Consider the following 20,634-nt stretch of genomic DNA (forward strand, 5'->3'; position numbering starts at 1 on the left):
CTATTTTGGAAACTCTTCTGCCCCCGTATGTGACAACCACTTTCACTGAGAGCAGCTTCATTTTATCAGAGAAAAGCTCTTGGATATAACAGATCTCAACAATTACCACTGACACTCCCTAGTGCTGCCTAACGCCACCCACCTGCAGACTTTGGTAGCATGAAAATACCCGTTTAACTTGGCAGAGCTCATAGCCAGGGAAGTACTAAGGTGAATGTGTTAATGAGCACAGCGTGAAATGTAATAAATGAGACAAATTACGCTGAACTTGCAAAAACAAAATGATCGGCATCGTGTTTGCATTGGACTACATTTGTTGCAGTGTTTCTTTCAAGTTTGAAATACTACTTGGTATTAATGCTGCCAATAAAGGAGAGACAGAAAAGTTTCATAATTTTGGCTCGCAAATAGCCATTCATGCTTATATCCCCTCATCTATTCATCGTTTACTGTCACATCATCAGTAACGCCTTTTTAAAACATACCAGTAAAAAGAAGTACGATGGTAAAGGCACGCCATACTCTCCAGGAAACACCGCCTCCATGTACCAGGCCACCATCCCGTACAGCACAGCATCGAAAAGCAGCAAGCACAGAACCTGAGCCATGGAGAAATCATCGTCCACCGTAACAGCGTCAAACAGGTTTGACCACTGGATTCCTGTACCTGAGGAGCAAGGCACGGACAAAATTAACCTATATTAATATTAAAATTCCATGTTTTCAAAGCTGTGCACAAATAATCACAAATTTTGGGAATGCCACATTGCCGCATCAAAGTCTCACCTTTGCCTTCAAACATTCCTATAAGCTGTGCGCCCATGGCCATGGCCACATTGGAGATAAGGCAAGCTGACACTTTCTGGGAATGGCTCAGTAAGTCGTAGCGCGGCCACAGGAACAAATAAGGCAAATAGCTGAGAAAATAGATGAAGCCCCCCGCTGCTGCCGCCACATTGGCTAAGAACACACAGAAGAGAAAGAAACAGACTCAACAGTCATCTTACAAAATATTAAAAAAAAATAATACACCCAGCACGCCCCTGCGGGCGGTTTATCCTTCAAGCTCGGGTCCTCTACCAGAGGCCTGGGAGCTTGAGGGTCCTGCGCAGTATCTTAGCTGTTCCCAGGACTGCGCTCTTCTGGACAGAGATCTCCGATGTTGTTCCCGGGATCTGCTGGAGCCACTCGCCTAGCTTGGGAGTCACCGCACCTAGTGCTCCGATTACCACGGGGACCACCGTTACCTTCACCCTCCACATCCTCTCGAGCTCTTCTCTGAGCCCTTGGTATTTCTCCAGCTTCTCGTGTTCCTTCTTCCTGATATTGCTGTCATTCGGAACCGCTACATCGATCACTACGGCCGTCTTCTTCTGTTTGTCTACCACCACTATGTCCGGTTGGTTAGCCACCACCATTTTGTCCGTCTGTATCTGGAAGTCCCACAGGATCTTAGCTCGGTCATTCTCCACCACCCTTGGGGGCATCTCCCATTTTGACCTCGGGACTTCCAGGTTGTACTCGGCACAGATGTTCCTGTACACTATGCCGGCCACTTGGTTATGGCGTTCCATGTATGCCTTGCCTGCTAGCATCTTGCACCCTGCTGTTATGTGCTGGATTGTCTCTGGGGCATCTTTACACAGCCTGCACCTGGGGTCTTGCCTGGTGTGATAGACCCCAGCCTCTATGGATCTTGTACTCAGAGCTTGTTCTTGTGCTGCCATGATTAGTGCCTCTGTGCTGTCTTTCAGTCCAGCTTTGTCCAGCCACTGGTAGGATTTCTGGATATCAGCCACCTCCTCTATCTGCCGGTGGTACATACCGTGCAGGGGCCTGTCCTTCCATGATGGTTCCTCGTCTCCCTCCTCTTTCTTGGGTTTCTGCTGCCTGAGGTATTCACTGAGCACTATAAATTATATATATATATATATATATATTTTTTTTTTTAAATAAATATATAAAAACAGTCAGCTATGCAGTCCACTCATGAGTTACCCAAGAGGTACACTGCAAAATGCTACCTGATAAACTCAAACAGACACGTAGACAAGAGCTGACGGAGAAAATAACTGAGAGAAGAACTACATTTGCTGAGAAACCCATTTCTCTGATAGGCAGACGAGCCTGAGTGCAGCTACAAGAAAGCATTAAATAGGACAAAAGAGAGATGAGCAAAATGGGGAAGAAAGCAGAGTAATGCGCTTCCATTTGTAGACAGCCTGACAGACCTCATCAAAAACCACTTGTTACAGACAATGTGACATTTTGAGCCTGCTTGGAACATGCATTTACAAAGTACCATCATCTATTCTTAAAAACCACATCACTGGGTATGTGCACACGGCTGCGCGTACAAAGACAGCGAGGGGAGAAAAACAGCCCATCTTTGTTGTTGTTTTGTTTATAAAAATTGCCCTGTAGGTCACTCAAGGATCCTTTTTTTTCTTGCCAATTTTCTGCAAAAGCCTCGTCTCCCCCTTCTTCCTCTACCGCCTCCAAGTCAACACTTAGAACCAAAACCCTTGAACCCAGCTGGGGTTCAATATATAATGATTTCATTGTCTAGGGTCAGAAGGAAAACAACATGACAGAGTTATTTTTATTTTGGGTTTTTTTTTAGTTCAATGAGATTAGTTTTAATGATTTTAATAAGGTTGTCAAATGTTACAATTAGAGCATTGTTCAGAGAGAAAAGGCAGGGCACCTTTTCATGTTCAAGCACCAAATGAAAACTGTCAGGGCAGGTGACTAAGCACATCATATTCATTACTCAGAGCAGAGACGCAGTACATCTGAATGTGAGAGAAGTCAAAACATCAGTGTAAACAACTAAATGGAGGTTTTTAAGGTGTTTCCTTCAATTAAAAGCCTAGGCATTACCGTCATAGAGTTCATGTTTCTTATGAGAGCAAGTGGAAATTTTAAAAAAATCAAAGTAAAAACAAGCAAATAAGTGCTCTTTGAAAATACTGCAAGACACTGAAGCAGAGAAGCATTTGGAGCTCAAGATACTTCGCTGTAGAAAGCTGAAAGAGGAGGCTGCTAGTCTGAATGAGGAGCTTTGAATGAGGAAGAGAGCAAAGGAAAGGGATCATGGGAAAGGAGAGATTTAAATAGTTTCCTTTATTGGGGAGGTTGTCCAGGCCGAGCAGGCGAGCTTGAATTTCACTCGACTGAAGATGGAAAGAACTGAAAGTGACTTGCTCTTTTTTAAAAGGGAACACAACACTTCTGATCACCAAGAAACGGCAAAAACAAACTAAAAACCATTAAATATTAAGTGCTATACTCAACCGCTAAAGAAATCCAATTATTCTGTGCAAATCAACAAATAAAACATAGCTTTCTTTTTTACTGCTGTGTGCATTCTGCAGACAAAGTTAAAGGAACAAAGCAGAAACTTTGGTCTCAGAGACACACCGTGCATTTCAGGAAATGAAGTGAAAAGTTCTTTCTCGCACATACATTACAAAGCAAGACAGCAGCAGTCAAAAAGAGACATTATTATTATTATATTATCATTTAGAAATGAGTGGAGTGACAGAAACACACACCTCGTGAGAAGAAGGCACTGATCATAAAGCTGAAATTGATAGTGGCCACGGTGAAGACGAGCAGGAAGACGAAGACCAGCGTGGGGTCACTGCTGGTCAGCACCGCTCCGTTGGGGCTCACCTAAAATACGAGATTGGGTCTGAGTAATCACAACATTTATAATCTTTAAACCGAGGGTGTCAAACATAGGCCAGCCAAAGGGTCCCATCCAGCCTAATAGCTGCTTCACAGCTTTTTGGGCTGGAGGGCATCATTTATGGGCTTTTTACTGCATTTTCTACCAGGAAGCAATGTGTCCTGTGTAAGCATAGATCAGCTGTGTCACTTTTACAGCCTTTTGCAGCCTTTCAACTTATAAATGTTTTTATAGGTTATTCTGTATTGGCTTTAGTGGAAAAGCCCACTTGAGATTTAATTGGGATGTATGAGCCTGTTAACTAAAATGAGTTTGATCGCCTTTAAAGAATCAGCTCAGTGCATGAAAATGTGGGCTGCCTTTTCATTTTTGTGAATTGTTTGCCATTTCTCTTTGCCATGCTCATAGCTCAAAATGCAAAGCAGCACTCAATATACAAATAGTAAAATAATGCTTTTTTACCTCAGACACCCAGATGCTCCTCCAGGTCAGACATTATTTTACTAATTTCTCAGATGTGGTTACAACTCTGCCAACAAGACCTCAAACTGCCCCACTGACATGCTGAAATATGCATGAAAGTGGCTGTGATACAACTCCTGGATCAAACCATGAAATTCCTGGCATCTCTTGAGAACTGGATGAACTCAGAATCTCCATTTCTTCCATTTATTTATTTTGTTTTGTTTAGAAACATCAGGACAAGCTCATCATCACCTGAAGCTGACACTTTCGGCGTTTATATACGTTACACTTCTTACCTTTAGTCTGGTATGTGTACCATGGTTTCTTTTGCTATGCTAAAGGCATCACAGGCGGGAATGTGCAGTAAGCAAAGACAGTTTTTTAACACTGGCTCACCTGGATACAGAGGAGCAGAGTAACAAAAAACACCGAAATGGAGAGGAAGAGTAAAAACATGAGGAACCAAGCGCTCCAATGGAGCCAGTTGCTGAGACCCATCATCCTCATGTACTCCTAGAATGCACAAAAAAAAGCACAGGTTAAAAGAGTCTGGCAATTTTATTACTCCTCCAGCTCATACAGAGGCTCGTAAAACATACCTTGAGCTTCCTTTCTTTTTCCTGCACCACAGCTCGTACTATGTTGAGGGAGGTGTAGGTGAAGCTTAGCACCAGTAGTAAGGGCAGCTGGTTCTGAATAGCCAGGATGAAGACGTCATATTTAAAAGCAGGGTAGGGGAACCGTGACATGACCACTCTGATAGGACGCAGCAGGTGCGAGGCAGCGGTTCTGTTGTAAGAGTGCATAATGGCTCGGTCCACTGCATGCTGCACTGCCAGAAAGCCTTCTCTGTAATAACCTTAAAATAAGAAAATAAGCAGCAGCACTTAATAGAATATATTAACACCACCATTACACCATCAGTAATCAGCGTCTATGAAATGACTCAGTGGGCATTTTAAGCCCACTTAAAATGTGACCTGCTCCACAAGGTCAAAGCTTTCCAACCTCCTTCTAGAAGCTGACATGAGAATGGACAAGCAGCCTTGAGTAACAAACTTGAAGCTGCAATCACAAGTTATTATGCACGTGGAGGCTGGAAATCCATATTCATGTGACTCTAAATGATAAAAGCATGTCACTTTTATTATGCTGTCAGAAGGGCTTTGGAGTATACCTTCTCTTTCTATTTTAGCTGCAAACAATTTTTAAGGACAAAAACATTTTAAGGAGAAATAAAAGGCTGCTGGGACACACTGGAAAATGCATCCTCCATTGTTACTGTATTATTTAAACCAGCTGACGGGCAAATGTGAAAATGAGATTAACAGCAACTCATGCCTCCTGAAGGGTTCTTAACGCCTTGAAAATGCCCCATAAGTGATTGGTGGGCACACTGTGCCCTGCCAAAAACTAGATAACGCCGATTATGCTGAGCATGTGCAGGGGTATGGTTGCCATGGAAATGTAGCCTGATCAGGCAGGGCTGTCTCTCCACTCAAAGTCGAAGAATTAAGAGCTTTTTATCAGGCATAATCTCTAAGTAGAAAAATAAATACCTACTATTTTAGGTGTCATTTAAAAATAACATTTTAAAACAGCATTTTAAAACAATAGGAATTCTCACCAGGTGTTCCCCCTTCCTTGAAGTGCTTCTCTCTTGGTCCTGGCAGTTGAAAAAGGGGAAATAGACTGTGTGTGTGCCAGTCTAAGTCATTGTTGGGGTTCAGCTCAGACTTTTCCGAGATCGGGGCGTTGCGTGGCGAAAAAGTAAAGCGCAAGTGGTAGCTCACCTGCATGTCAGAGCGCAAAAAGAGAACAGACGTTAATGAAGAGTAGAGTGATACGCTAAGCAATACACTCAAGTCGTGCAGTGAATTTAACAACTGTAGCACCTCCAGTGGTTTTGTCCTTAACAATTTTTCCATTTTCAAGTAATATATAGCCATTGAGAGATTTCTGTCTGTACTGGTTATTTAATGTCCTTCTGAAAACGACTTGTAGTGGCTTAGCAAACGCCTGACTTTTCACATTCAAAATAATCCAAAGTCCACAGAGCAGCGCTGTTACTGAGATGAAGCGCTATTAATTTGAAGTAATAAACACATACAGTATCCATGATTTCAAACTAAACTTGAACAGGGATTACAAAGATTAACTAAGGATTGTCTGAAATCAAAAGCAGCGCAAGTAGAGGCCAATATCTGAGGAGGAGATCTGTGAGGTCGAAGATTGTGTATTCCTGTTTCAGCCACCCCACTCCAGGTAGCATCACCTGCCTTTATGTCCTCTCGACACCAATTTCAACCACTAGATGGGGCAGACTCAAACTAAGTAATATTAGAAACTGATCTATGTTAAACATAATCATCTTTGGCTCCTACACTCTCACATTTCAGGCATGCTTCCAAAATAAAATGACTGGGTGTGCATCTGAATTTAGTGAGGATGATCTCTGCCTATACAGCTTACTGGGGCTAGCCTTGGAAAAACCCAGGCTTTCAAACCATGTTTTTATTGATATACACTGAGGGGTCAAAACTATCCTAATTTAGGAGTGCTTTGTTTTCAAAATAAAGCGCATATAGAGCTTTTGTACATTAAAGAAAAATAAAAACTAAGGCGAAGCTATGACAGATGTGTGTTTACAGTGCAGTGTGTCTGTTCGCCTGTCCCCAAGTTACCATCCACCCATCTGTCAATGTGTTAGGCTACATCACCATGATAAGGTATTTTTTGAAACAGAAATTTTTCTAAGTTCCTCCATTGACATGAAAACGCAAAAAAAAGAAAGAACTCTCACACGATTCTCAAAAGTGGCAATATAACCGTAACCATGAGGAAATGTTGGCCAATCAGAAGCACAGAAACAATGACATGGCACAGTCTGACATGAGAAAAAGACATAAAAACATACACTTTTAATGTTGCAAGTCAAAGTCTCAGTTTTTCTTCTCTGCACGTAAATACAGAAACACAGCTTTTGAAAATGTTTACCCTGGCTTAACTTTTTCAAAAGCTCCATTTTCAGTGATCTGAAACGTCGTTTATGTCATTATTACTCACAGATGATGCTTACCAAAATACCCGTGAACATGTGGATGTAGCTGTAGTTTCTTGCAAAGAAATGAAAGAATAGCTGACATCTACGAGTGCCTTCCTTTAGCCTAACAGTTCACTGCTTTGATTGTGAATCCCATTATACAAAGAAAGAGAAAACCGCCAGTAAAAGGTGAGCATTAAAGAGATGTGCATGTCTCACGCTTCCTTTTGTCACCTGTATTTTTTTAAGGTTTAATCTGGCAAGCTGTACTGAAGTGATGTGGCTGACACACAGGGAGACAGGCACAGAGGAAGCGTAATCCAGTACGACTGAAGAGACATTTTGTTCTTAAATGATTCACCCTAAAATGTAGGAGTACGTCTCTTGAAGGCTTTACAGTGAGCGATGTGAAGCTTTCAAGCCTTTTAAGCCTGTCAGGCTTTTTCATCAGAGTCAGCTGAAGCTTTTCCTACAGTGCTAGACTGCGTGACCCTCTAAATGCATCTTTCCACCATCAGGTTTCACTATAAAAACTAAAGGTTGTTTGGTCAGACTTTTCAACTACCACCTCTCAACAGGTAAGGCAAATGAATGAATTTCAGGAAGAAGATAAATGTGCCGTAACAGGTACTGCGGGTAAAACGCTGTAAAAACAAAGTAATCTTCTGGAATTGTCTGTCAGTGTGTACGCTGCATTTTACCTGTTGGGGCAGGGGCTCATCATCATGCGTGAAGTGATGCTCAAAAACTACAGCAGCCAGCACATTTCTTGATTGAGGGTCATTCCTCACAAAGTTCTCAAACTGCTCCTCTGTCTCAAAACCACGCACTGGAACAGGGACAAATACACACACACAGACGAAGAACATTAGATGAATTGTGTTTTGGTATTCATCTCATGCACACAGGTGTTTTCATGCCTGTCTCGCTCCTTGACCTTGCGGCTTGCCTTTCTTGCCGACAGGCATGAAATTGCTCACGATGCGGACAGCATACCAAATTCTGTCACAAATATTATTAATAGAACCGATCAGTCCCCCAGAAGACAAGTGTGCACTGGAATATGCTTCTTTTTTGGGGGGGGGGGGGGGGGGGGGGGGGGGGGACACAGATGACAGATCACTTTAAAAAAATTGGAGCAACATGTGGGGTTCAAAACACAAAAAAAGATGTCACAGCACCATAAATAAGACTAAACCACCTTTTCTTATGTAGTTTCACTGTTGATTAAATCGGTTTTATTGCTGAACTCTTTATTGCACTTATCAAGCAAGCATGAAGGTATTCTGCGCCTGGCAAAGAGCGTCAGGATTACACACAGGTCTCGGGGTTAAATCTGGTTCATGATCATAAAATAAACACTTGCACAGAGATAAAGAGGAAGGGCAATCAGCCAAAAGACACAGTTCACATATTCACCTGACATCCTTCACGCTCCTCAAATGGTTACCACTAGTATAACTCAGTAATTCCCATCTAGCAGCATTAGAAATAGATACATGGGAAGATTTTGGGTTAGCTCAGTTGTATTAGTGAAAAATCGGATTATTCGAAGCAAGTAGAGACAGCTTAAAGAGTAAGCGTTAGTTTAGGTGTAGTATTTTTTAAAATGAATCAATAATTAGCCATGTAATAGCCATACTTGTTGGCTAAATTACACTAAACAGTACAAAACAAGTAGCTAAAGTTAATGGTTAGAGTTTGGAACAGTTAGCTGGTTAGTGCAAAGTACTAGAACAGCAGGTTTGTCAATTACCACTTGAAGTGAGAGTGCGAGCCATGACAGTGCAGCTGTGCTGATAGTTTACCACTTAATGGTCTTTGACAAAATTGTAAGGTTTAGGAATTTGGGTTAACTAGCCCTTCAAATCCTCAGGTTTATTCTGGAGTTCAAGTTGAACTCATATAAAAAATAAAATAAAACACCCAGCACGCCCCTGCGGGCGGTTTATCCTTCAAGCTCGGGTCCTCTACCAGAGGCCTGGGAGCTTGAGGGTCCTGCGCAGTATCTTAGCTGTTCCCAGGACTGCGCTCTTCTGGACAGAGATCTCCGATGTTATTCCCGGGATCTGCTGGAGCCACTCGCCTAGCTTGGGAGTCACCGCACCTAGTGCTCCGATTACCACGGGGACCACCACATCCTATTCATGTAGCCCCTTCCGCCGGGGTTACTTGCGTAGTAGCATTCCAACAACGCCCTGTTTTCGTCTCTTGCCCACCGATGCCTTCTTGTTCCAGTAGCCCACTTTTCGTCAGGGTGCCCTGGTTCCTCAACACCTGACGCGGACCTTGTTGATCCGGGCGACGTCCTGTTCCAAAGGCGTGTAGTCTAACCACTACGCTATCCAGCTGCTATGGGATATATATAATATAATATATATATATATAATATATATATATATATATATATATATATATATATATATATATATATATATATATATATATATATCAACTTAAAGAAGTCCAGACGCTTTTCTTTGCAAGCTCCTTTGACTACGATGACCTGGATGACTGAGAACCTTCACAGACACAACGAATATGACTGCAAGTTTACACCGACATCATCCTAGTGCAAAGACAAGTGGAAGCAGACAAAAACAACAAGCATGCATGCTACAAACTTTACCCGAGTCATTTAGACAGCCGTTAGCACATGATTCTCCTTATGGGGACCTGATATGTTTAATATTGTGGCGAACTCAGACAAGGAGGAGACGGAGGTGTCTTTTGGTCTTGCTTCCCGTGAGCTAGCCAGGGAGCACAGCCGTTTATTGACAACTGCAGAAGAACACTACCGCTAGCTAACTGCTCAGCGCGGCAACCGCACAGCAACAACAACAACACACAGGGCGCCCTCTGACCCCGGAAGGACACACCGTCGCAGCGAGAGGGCGTCACCCGTAACTATGGCAACATAAACAAAGCATAACTGTACAAACAGGACCCCGAACAGCCCTGACCCGCTACATAGCCCCCACCTAACCCCACACAAAGTCCTGCAAATGTCCAGGTGCCTTCTTTTGGCGCAGCGGCCGGTCACGACCGGCGGGGGAAAAGTCACTCGGGTCAGAACATGGGGTGCCACCATCATCCCACTTCTGACACCAATGTGGCGAGCTCAGACAAGGAGGAGACAGAGGTGTCGTTTGGTCTTGCTTCCCGTGAGCTAGCCAGGGAGCACAGCCGTTTATTGACAACTGCAGAAGAACACTGCCGCTAGCTAACTGCTCAGCGCGGCAACCGCACAGCAACAACAACACACAGGGCGCCCTCTGACCCCGGAAGGACACACCGTCGCAGCGAGAGGGCGTCACCCGTCACTATGGCAACATAAACAAAACATAACTGTACAAACAGAACCCCGAACAGCCCTGACCCGCTACATAGCCCCCACCTAAGGGGTCAGTCGTCCCCAACGACCCCATTACCCCACACAAAGTCCTGCAAATGTCCAGGTGCCTTCTTTTGGCGCACCGGCCGGTCACGACCGGCGGGGGGAAAAGTCACTCGGGTCAGAACATTGGGTGCCACCATCATCCCACTTCTGACACCAATGTGGCGAGCTCAGACAAGGAGACGGATGAACTGAAGCTCTGCCATCACGTAATGTCGCATACTGCTGTTTCTGATGTCATTTAAAAAAAAAAAAAAAAAAAAAAGAGTTCAAACTGATGAGTGGGGCCACAAATCCAAGGCAATCACTATAACAACCACGGTGATATCAACAAACATCAACCTGAACAGAGTCTCATCACCGTTTTGGTCAGCAAGGCAACGAGCTCTCATCCAACACACCACCAAGAGACAAAGACATTAAAGAAAACCAGAAGAGCAACTGTTCCAGCGAGAAGGAACAAAAGTGGCCACAGCCATCTGAGAACATTGTTGTTAGGAAAAGTCAAGTGGTGTTGAACAGCTGTGGTTAGCACTCAGAGAGAATGAGAAGGGCCCGCTGTGTTCTGGAGGAGGCAGCGCAGTGTGCAGTCCAATCTACGCTCACATTTTGTCTCTGCTAATCCACGAGCAGGACTGTGAATACTTATGAGCAGCTGCTGTTTCTGTCCCGCACAGCAAAAAATCCCAAAAAAACCATGTCTGAAACAGACGAGAGCAGGGACGAACACACGGGAGAACTTTTTTTAAAGTGAGCAGCCATTGCATCATTAAAGCTAGCGTGCCAGTCTCTATAATTAGATTGCTCCAGCGAAAGCTGGCGAGACTTCCTTGGCTCTGGTTAGCGTCTTTTCTCTGGAACTCCTCGCCTTGGGCCCAAATTTTAGCCTTCATTATTCTTTCCAGTTGTCCAATAAAGCCCCCCCCCCAAAAAAAAATAAATAAAAAATCAGAAATGAAAAAAAAAAAAAAAAAAAAAGGAGACGGAGGTGTCGTTTGGTCTTGCTTCCCGTGAGCTAGCCAGGGAGCACAGCCGTTTATTGACAACTGCAGAAGAACACTGCCGCTAGCTAACTGCTCAGCGCGGCAACCGCACAGCAACAGCAACAACAACAACAACACACAGGGCGCCCTCTGACCCCGGAAGGACACACCGTCGCGAGAGGGCGTCACCCGTCACTATGGCAACATAAACAAAACATAACTGTACAAACAGAACCCCGAACAGCTCTGACCCGCTACAATATGTTGCTGAGAATATAGCCCAGAAGAAGCGGTCCGCAGGTGCGCATTCGCTGTCCAAAAAAAAAAAAAAAAAAACAACCGAGCACAATATATGAAGTTGCAACGTGTGTTTGCGTACATAATATTTTCTGGGAGGACAGACATTTGTTTAGAACTCTTAAAGATGTCGAAGAAGCAAGCTCCTTTAAGCAATTACTTTGGTGTTCCTCCACAAAAGAAACCACAAAAGAAGCACGTATTCTCGGAAAAGTGGTTGCAGGAGGTGAGCTGGCTTCAAACAAATGATGAACGCACAGAGATGTGGTGCGGAATGTGCCGTGAAAATCCCACTCTAGCGGACAAAAACAGTGCTTTTTATATGGACGCAAACTTGCGTTGCAACTTCTTATCTGGTGCTCGTCTTTTATTTTGACAGCGAATGCGCACATGCGGACCACTTATGTGCACCTGTGTAAACAAGGCTGGACTGGGACAAAAAAATCGGCCCGGGCATTTTGACTAGAGACCGGCCCACCAGGATAAAGATTGAAAATGTGACGTCATTCAGGGTTAAAACCGCAAAGGATTCTGGGAACTTGTGGCAAGAGGTACTAGCGCACGCAGGCTTTCAATTGAACTCAGTTACACAGCGATAAAAAGAAACCCAAAAAATGACAAGAAGCTGTTGTATTATTAACTGCAATAGCCGGTCGCATGACAGCCACGGGAAGCCGACGGGTAAAGAGATCGTTTTTTTTTTTATCGGATTACGTCGTTGAAGTCTGTGAAGGTTCTCAGTCATCCAGGTCAACTAAGTCGTTGAAGAGAAATTTTTTAAGCCATGTTTCCGAAGTAAGAGCCGACGGATGGTCTGGATATACCAAATATAACGTCTCAGAACACTCCAGCTCACAGGTTAGTCTGCTCCAAGCATTCCCACAAAGGTCAGAGTTTTGTAGTAGTTAATAGTCATTTTTCTTAACATAATTGGTGATATAGGTTACAAGCAAGTCTGGCGCTGAACAGAAATTGTTGCGCTATGCTCCTTTGTTTATTGTGCATAAATAGTGAATTGTCCTGACACAATATTGCGTTTCGCTTCTGTTATTACCATGGTACATTGACAAAAACATAAACAGTTGTTTTGTATCACTAATTGTCCAGTACGATTACAGCATACAATATTATTGTCACTGCTACATTTCTGTGATGCTACCAGAAATTATTTCCACTACTAATTAATTACCGTTGAGCTCAAAGGTTATATTAATAAACGGTTAACGAATGTGTATTTATGAAGACGATTTGTGAGACTGGTAAACTCTGTACATACGATCGTCTTTCGTTCTACACGGTGCATTTCAAGGTCCTGTACCCATCCGTCGGTAAACTGTACCTGGGCTTGTTGCAGTGACCTGAAGTTACTAAACTTCATGAGTGCATGCACTCACTCCAAGAACCGTATAATTATAAATATGAGCGTGGTGAAAGTTGGGCAGCACGCTAATGTCTTTTGTCCACTCTGTGTGCTCGTAAGGGTCTAACCCTTTCACTCCTTTGATTTTTTCCTCATATCTTTTCTTTGTCCTTTCGTCGAGTCTGTCTTTGTACGGACCGGCATTATTCTCCTTTTGTTTTTGTACATTCCTTTTTGTGCGTCAAAGAAAAAACAAGAAGGCATTGGGACCGGAGAATGAACGTTTTGCGGTGCTGCAAATGCTTGCATTTGATGCGGTACTTGGATTGTTTTGCCACGAGTTCCCGGCATGCAATGCGCGAAAATCACGTGATTGCTAAACAAGGGAGAGGGTGCATCCGGCCTCCTCGGCTGTAATTGGTCCAGCCCAGAGTCGATCATGACCAATTGGCCAATCCAACACCTTTCATTATATATACCCTTCCTAAAAAAAATTAAAAAAAAAAAATCCATCGGCCCATAAAAACACGATCGATCGACAGACAGACAGACAGACAGACAGACAGACAGATAGACAGATAGACATATCTATATCTTATTCTCTGCACCGCTTTACACCCTCTGAAATGCTACTATCTAGTCCCCAAAAAGTCTTGCTGTGATTGGTCAGTTTGTACAATGAAAACCAGGAAATATAGTCAACAAATATCCAGCATAGGTCTTCTCCAAATAGGACTGCACCATATTATATTATCTGCGATAATACCAGCAATATTTCTTACGTGATTTAAATGTGTCATATTGAGGTTGCAATAGCAATAGCTATGTTTATGTTCCCTAGTTCACAATAACAAGACAAGATAACAAGAGCCATGTGTCACCCTATGTTGAAGACTTAGTACCTAGTGCTGTGCGATCATGCAGTGTTTGGTATCAATTCAATAACAAGTAAATACAAGGCCAGTACTGCAAGTATTCGGATCGATCCATGTACCTCTTCCTAAAAAGGAAGCTACTTCAACAACCTCCAACAGAAAACAGTATTTATCCAGTAAAATATGCAAGGAAACTGTTCCAGTTAAAGGTGGAAACAACAAATGTGTTTCACCACTTGGCAAAAAACACACCATCGAGTATGATGCTAGCAGCTGGTGGTGTACAACCCAAAAGTAACCAATGACTCAACCAACCATCACAAGTTTCAGTCCATATGTCAGGAAGAGCAAATGGTGGATTTAAATTAGTGATGCGGTTACATGGTTGAAAACCAGGGCTTTAAGCAGCTGTTTACAAAGATAAAACATCCCGGGAAGAGAATATTTTGCAGTTTTATTATGTGACAATATTGTGCATCTCCTCCAGAATTACAGGAGAACTCTTCGTAGGCTACTCTGTGCTTGCATTTGTCACTGGATATAATGCTGTGTGACTACTAATACACCATAATCCTGTGGCTGCTGCTGCTGGCACCTTGTTTCAATAGATTCACACTACAAATTTGGCAGTCTGTCATCAATGCTCACTGCAAAAGAAAGATGGAAAATTCCCTTTAATTACTTACAAAAGCTGCTGCCTGCATCAATAAAATTTGTCAAAATCATCGAATTTGCAATAATATTGCACATTTTCTTGGAATATCCAGATATAATTTTGAGGCTATATCGCCCACTGCTACTCCTAAGAGCAGTTCACTTTACCAGCATTAGAAAGACTTTCTGTAGCTTCTAGCAAACAGATTGTAACAATAGGATATTAACACGAACGAACACACGGGTATTTCCCTAATGACAGTAAGCCACCGCGTTTTCAGTTCCTCAGGTGCATAATATGATGTTTATGTGTCCATGGTGATGCTGAAATGTGAAAAGGCCAGATGTTCAGACTTAACTTGGCAGAAAGAACCATTTTCTTTCTTCTTTTTATAGGAGGGTCTGCTTGGAGCGTGAGAACATGAGACTGAAGGTAAAACAGTGTGTACGAGAGACAACCTCAATAACCCTGAAAACAGATCACTGAGGACATAAAGATGTTGGAATTGCATATTTTCAAAAAACAGTGATTTAACTGATAAAGTAAGATTAGGTTTTATTAATTGTTGTCTTGAGTAAAACTGTTCACTTATGTGTTTAAAGCTTTAAAAGAAGTAGATTATCTGCAAATTTTAAAAAGGGAAGCATTATTCTTAAATGATGACAGGAAGGAAAAATAGTTTTGTAACACACCATTTCACAATATTTTGGAAAATAAACAATTTCATGACCGGAGTCACAAATAATTCCATTATTTATCTCTAATTATTAATTAATGTGTTATCTGTTTAAAAGAATCCCTCATTTTAGGCACAACATTGTAGAATTACAGCAGGAAAAACAAAATATCAGTGATTCAGCCTTGATCACCCCCTCTTCACCTTCCCCTCTGAGTGCTAAGACTAGTTAAATTATTTATTAACAGCTGAGCTTAGATCTCAAATAGCTGTGTTCAGGGAAGCAGTTCCACAGATCTGTGGCTACCTGTGTATCTCTCCGCTCACCTCACACGGCAGCCATTTGCCCGTCGTGCCAATTGTCAGTCAAAATGAAAACAAATATGCAAAAAGCCTGTTTGTACACCTGTCTGTCAGGCTGTCTGCATGTTTATCTGAATAACTGGTCACACAGGGCAGATGTGTGTTAGCGCCTGAGTTTTTAAAAAGACGTGTCCCCGGGGGAGCAGCCATGTGAGCTACAGTGTGTGTCCTTTTCATTTCCTTGTCTAAACTCTAAGCTGACACCGTTCGGTCGTGAGCAGGGTGTGGCCCTTCTGAGGATTGTTTCTGGAAGAACAAGTATTCCCAGGTTTGTCCTCAACTACAAATGGTGTCAGGGCTAAAGGGTTTGTTTTACTGGCAATAAATGTTCCTGCAAACATTTGTTTTTTTACTTCATCTGACAAGAAACTGTACTAAAATAAATACTAAAGGCAGAAACCTGTTAGGTCGGCTCACTATAAAGACTGGAATTATGGGAAAGACGCATTTTAATGTTTATAAGTCGGCTTTAGTTGAGAGGTGAGGGTAGATTTCATGCTCTTTTCCTGTTTTTAGTTCTACGCAAAGCCAAACTAACATGCTGCATTCTGTAACCTTGTGTTTACCAGACAGACAGTGGAGTTGGTATTGATCTAATCTTCAGGAAGGTTTCCCAAAATGTCAAACTATACCTTAATGAGACAAACAGGCTGATGGATGATCACATTCAGAAAGAGCTAAACACAAAGACGGACACGTGAATACCTTCTGATTCAAATCTAGATGTATTTTTACAAAAAAATGCCTTTGATCATCTTTGGTGCCAATCAAATCTTGGCTGTTGACTGATCAACTGCAGATGGAATATATTTTCTGACCTACTTTTCACAGATCTACATTTGGATTAAAATTCCTTCTTAAATAAATCTTTACATGTTATACGACATTCGTTCCCCACCTGAGGATAGGAACAAGCTTCTTTGCACATCCTCTGCCACCTGACGCACCACGCTGGAGTTGCCGGGCACATATGTCAGCTGTAAGTTTTTCCAATCTTTTGGTAGTGTTTCTACTGAGTAGCTCTCATAGATTGTAGCATTTGGGTAATCCTTGAAAGACACCTTCTGGCGCAATACAATGAGGATGCAGGAGAAGAGCAGGGGAAGAAGGATCTCCACCAGAGTTACAAGGATTTGTCGTTTCTGGGGAGCAGAGTGAGGGAGAGTATTAACACTGGTATCAAGTGCATACAGAAACACAAAGTACTGATCATTTTTAATAAAGGCAACACATCTTGGGAAATAAATAAACTTTCCCTTAGGTCATCCAAAATGGAAAAATACTGTGACATTAACAGTCGAATTTCCCAGAGGAACCCACCCGAGGGATTAATAAAGTTCTATCTTATCTTATCTTATCTTAACATGTACAACCGCTCTGCAAAAACCTCTCTATGATAATGCAAGCTACTAATCATTTGAATCAGGATGGGGTTTGGGGCATCGGTTTATTCCTATTACCCTGTTATGGGGTGAAATGAGACAATTTCACAGACACTTAAAATAAAACGTAATTTACGTGATATACTCCGCTTGCTGAGTGATTGAAGTACAAAGTGCATTGGACAGTTTCAGGACATTAATCTCAATCTCAATATTACACCCTCCCCTTTCAGCAATAAATCCAAATTGCTACTTAGGAGAATGAATGCAAGCACAGAGTAAAATATAGTCATGCAAAAAAGTCAGTGTGAACTGTAGTGTCCCCTTACTGCTCCCATGGGTAGGAAGCAGCCAGATGCTGCTAATAAAATGTACTGGATTAACTGATCATCAGCAAGTATGATCACCTTTGTAACAACAGCAGTTTTGGCAGTTTGCTGGTGTGGAGCAGCAACCTGCCAAAACTGGTTGGCAGGTTGCTGCCGGCTGACAAAGAAAAAAGTCATATGTTGCAATGGCCCAATCAAAGTCCGGACCTCAGCCTGACTGAAATGTTGTAGCAGGCTCTTTGAGAGAGCTGTGCATAAACAAACACCCACTAACCTCAATGAACTGAAGCAACATTGTAATGAATACACCAGAATTTCTCCACAATGATGTGAGAGACTGATAAAGTCATACAGAAAATGATTACTTTGGGTTACTGCTGCTAAAAGAGGTTCTAAAAACTACTGAATCATGGTGTGTACTTAGTTTCATGACTGCATATAGTTGTGGGAAATCTGTCTTGCTTACACAACTCGCTTGCTTACAAGTTTTAAAAGACTTAACTAGAAAATAATGTCAAAATCAACATGGGGGTGATGACCACAAAATAAAAAACAGGATGAACCAGAAATGTATGGGCTTTGCTGTGGGCTTTAACAGGCCTAAGCTACTGTGTCTGTGAATTTCATTGTAAAAGTCAAATATGATCATATATGAGATTTTGTAAGACAGATTAAATTATATAGTGCGCCTGTGTTCTGCAAACGGAATCAAGGCAACAGCTGGAGCAGCAGGTGAAAGACAAATAGGTGATGGAGAAACAGCCCTCAGAGCACACAAGCTATGCAGCAGAAAGCAAAAGCCATTTCTCAAAATGTGCAGGATTGTGAAATCATCAACTGGTATTAATGTTCAAAAGTGTACAAGAGCTACAGAGCACAATGCACAAACAGAACTGTACCAATAGCCTGTGCCAGTATAAATCAAGCACTCTGTATTGCAAAAATGATTTCCAGTCTTCTGTAAACTGACAGGCCTTGAATGTAATCACATGCTGTTCCCATAAACACAATAGAAAAATCCAGCTGTAATGATTTTTGTCTCATGATCTATGTTGAAAGAAAAAAAAACTGAAATAACTAAAGATATACACCATGACTTCTCCCGAAGACAGCCATATAAGGCTAGGAAACGCATGTGATAGCCACCAATAAGCTGACCAGTCTAGAAACTGTACAAACATATTGTCTATTTCTGAGCTTAAACAGGTTTCAACCCACTGGGTAACATCTTAAGTTCATGAAACTAACTGTTAGTCAGTTTACTGTATTTATGAGCTTTCATATTGCTATCAATTCAGTGCTGTAAATCCAGGCGGCCCCTCTGTAAACACTGCTACTTCTGACAATACACAATGGTGCTGCGAAGAATATCAACACCTAAAAAGGACATAGAGGCAGGTTAGAAGTGGTACACCTTCTTTTAACTCACCTGCTGAAGATAATTTTTCCACAGCAGTAGTCCAAATTGTTGGAAAATGGCCATTTTGAAGGGTACATAGGACACAGTTCAAGCTGCCTTCTGTCGGAGCTGGAGACAGAAAGAGAGCGAGTCAGGTTTTCATTCCAGATTTACCTTCTACTAAACTGTAATGACTTCTTTCTGAGTTTCTATTTAACAGCAGATTCGAAAAGAGAAGTGAAATTGAGCAATCATCAAAAGCATGATCCTTAATAATTTCTGAGAACCATGAGGAAAACCAAAACAAGAGAAGTTAAAAGGAAATTCCACAAACTGTGATGGGTAATAAATATGAACAGCTATAATAAATACAAAATAGATGATAAGAGTCTAGAAATTTGTTCAGACACCAGAGGCACATGGGCAAAGAGGTGATAAGAAAAAAAACCAGGTCATTTACATTTACATAAATAGTCAATGGAAATTCCCCAACAGGTTATTATAGGAGTAATAAGATCACAGACAGAGAGCTATTTGTGACAGCTCCAAAACACACGAGAATGCGCACATCTGCAATACCACATTTACAAACACGCACACAGTCCAGAAAGCGCGATCGATAGACATGAACTCCTAAACCAGGATGTCCTCGCAGTCTCACAGTACACTTTTGTCCCATTAGAATCTTATTTCACAGCACAGCACGAATAAAACAGAATAAAACTGACCCTTCTGTGAAGGAACTGGGAACTTGTCTCATTGACTATAATAAGTCAGGACTCAATTATCGCATTGACCTAGTTCCTTATTAGTATTTTCTGGCAAACAATAACCACGCACAGGGAGTTAAAGACGTGGACCTCCTCGACATCGTCTCTGATTGGCCCATCCCGGGCCTTCTGGCTCTCCCGATTGGTCAATCTTCTTGTCAATCCTTAAAGGGCTCTGATGAATGCAAATAATGCAGCCGAGGGGGAAAAAAGACAGCAATTTCCTACATTTGAGGCACTGACTCATCGACACAGTTACATTTCACACTATTTAATAGTGTAAATAGTACTGTAAATACGCTCAATTACCTTAAAAAGAAAGGTTTCTGCACAACAACTCCACGAACTGCGGTGTCCCTCTTCCTGTCGAGGTGAAAACAGTCCCTCCGTATCGTCTTAAACCGACAACAAAAGCATCTCTTCGGCTCTCTTTGCTTCGCCAGTGCTGTCGATACTCGGTAGCATTAGTGAAGCTATTCGCCGGCAGCCCAGTGCAAGTTTATACCCTCCGGAGTTTGCTGCTTGCTAGCGAGGCGATGACATTGCACCAGCTTCTGGATAAGCCCATGGATATATTGCATGTAAAATACAGCGAGAAACGTCAACAAAAGATATCACGTGACCACATAGGGGTGTCACATGATCCCAATAACTGGGATCGAAAGTCACCGCTGCACATATAACACCAAATATAGATTAAATAATAGTTTTAAATATAGTTTTAGTTGGTATGAGGCTGTATACTGTCCTTATTGTTACTATTTCCTTGTTATTTATTCAGCTTTCTATCAAGACCACTAAACTTTTTTTTTAAGTAATCCCTGATGAGATCATCTTCCGTCTTTAAGCGCAAAGGCACCGCATTTATATTTATATGTCAGGCTTGAGGAGTACTGCTCCACTATTTTTTTTTTTCTTTTCACAGAGTTGGGAAACTTGCAAAAAC

The 20,634-nt window shown here is 42.1% G+C and overlaps 1 protein-coding gene across 2 annotated transcripts in view; it reads right to left on the bottom strand.

Annotated features, from left to right (window-relative positions):
- abca3b (ATP-binding cassette, sub-family A (ABC1), member 3b) overlaps positions 1-20,300 on the bottom strand; it is a 35,868-nt gene extending 15,568 nt beyond the window's left edge. The window contains exons 1-10 of one of the 2 annotated variants that reach the window (XM_026164936.2): positions 19,998-20,300; positions 18,949-19,047; positions 16,707-16,950; positions 7,904-8,031; positions 5,787-5,952; positions 4,759-5,018; positions 4,556-4,672; positions 3,558-3,678; positions 787-960; positions 486-667 (exon numbers count right to left, since the gene is read on the bottom strand). In XM_026164936.2, coding sequence (XP_026020721.2) covers positions 486-667; positions 787-960; positions 3,558-3,678; positions 4,556-4,672; positions 4,759-5,018; positions 5,787-5,952; positions 7,904-8,031; positions 16,707-16,950; positions 18,949-19,002 — 1,446 coding nt within the window. In that variant the 5' untranslated portion in view covers positions 19,003-19,047; positions 19,998-20,300. Of the gene's footprint in view, positions 1-485; positions 668-786; positions 961-3,557; positions 3,679-4,555; positions 4,673-4,758; positions 5,019-5,786; positions 5,953-7,903; positions 8,032-16,706; positions 16,951-18,948; positions 19,048-19,646; positions 19,884-19,997 lie in introns of those variants that run through there. The other variant, XM_026164937.2, reaches the window with a different exon arrangement.
- Positions 20,301-20,634: the final 334 nt, after the last annotated feature.

Source organism: Astatotilapia calliptera, chromosome 4 (assembly GCF_964374335.1).
Source record: "Astatotilapia calliptera chromosome 4, fAstCal68.1, whole genome shotgun sequence".
Lineage (NCBI taxonomy): Eukaryota > Metazoa > Chordata > Actinopteri > Cichliformes > Cichlidae > Astatotilapia > Astatotilapia calliptera.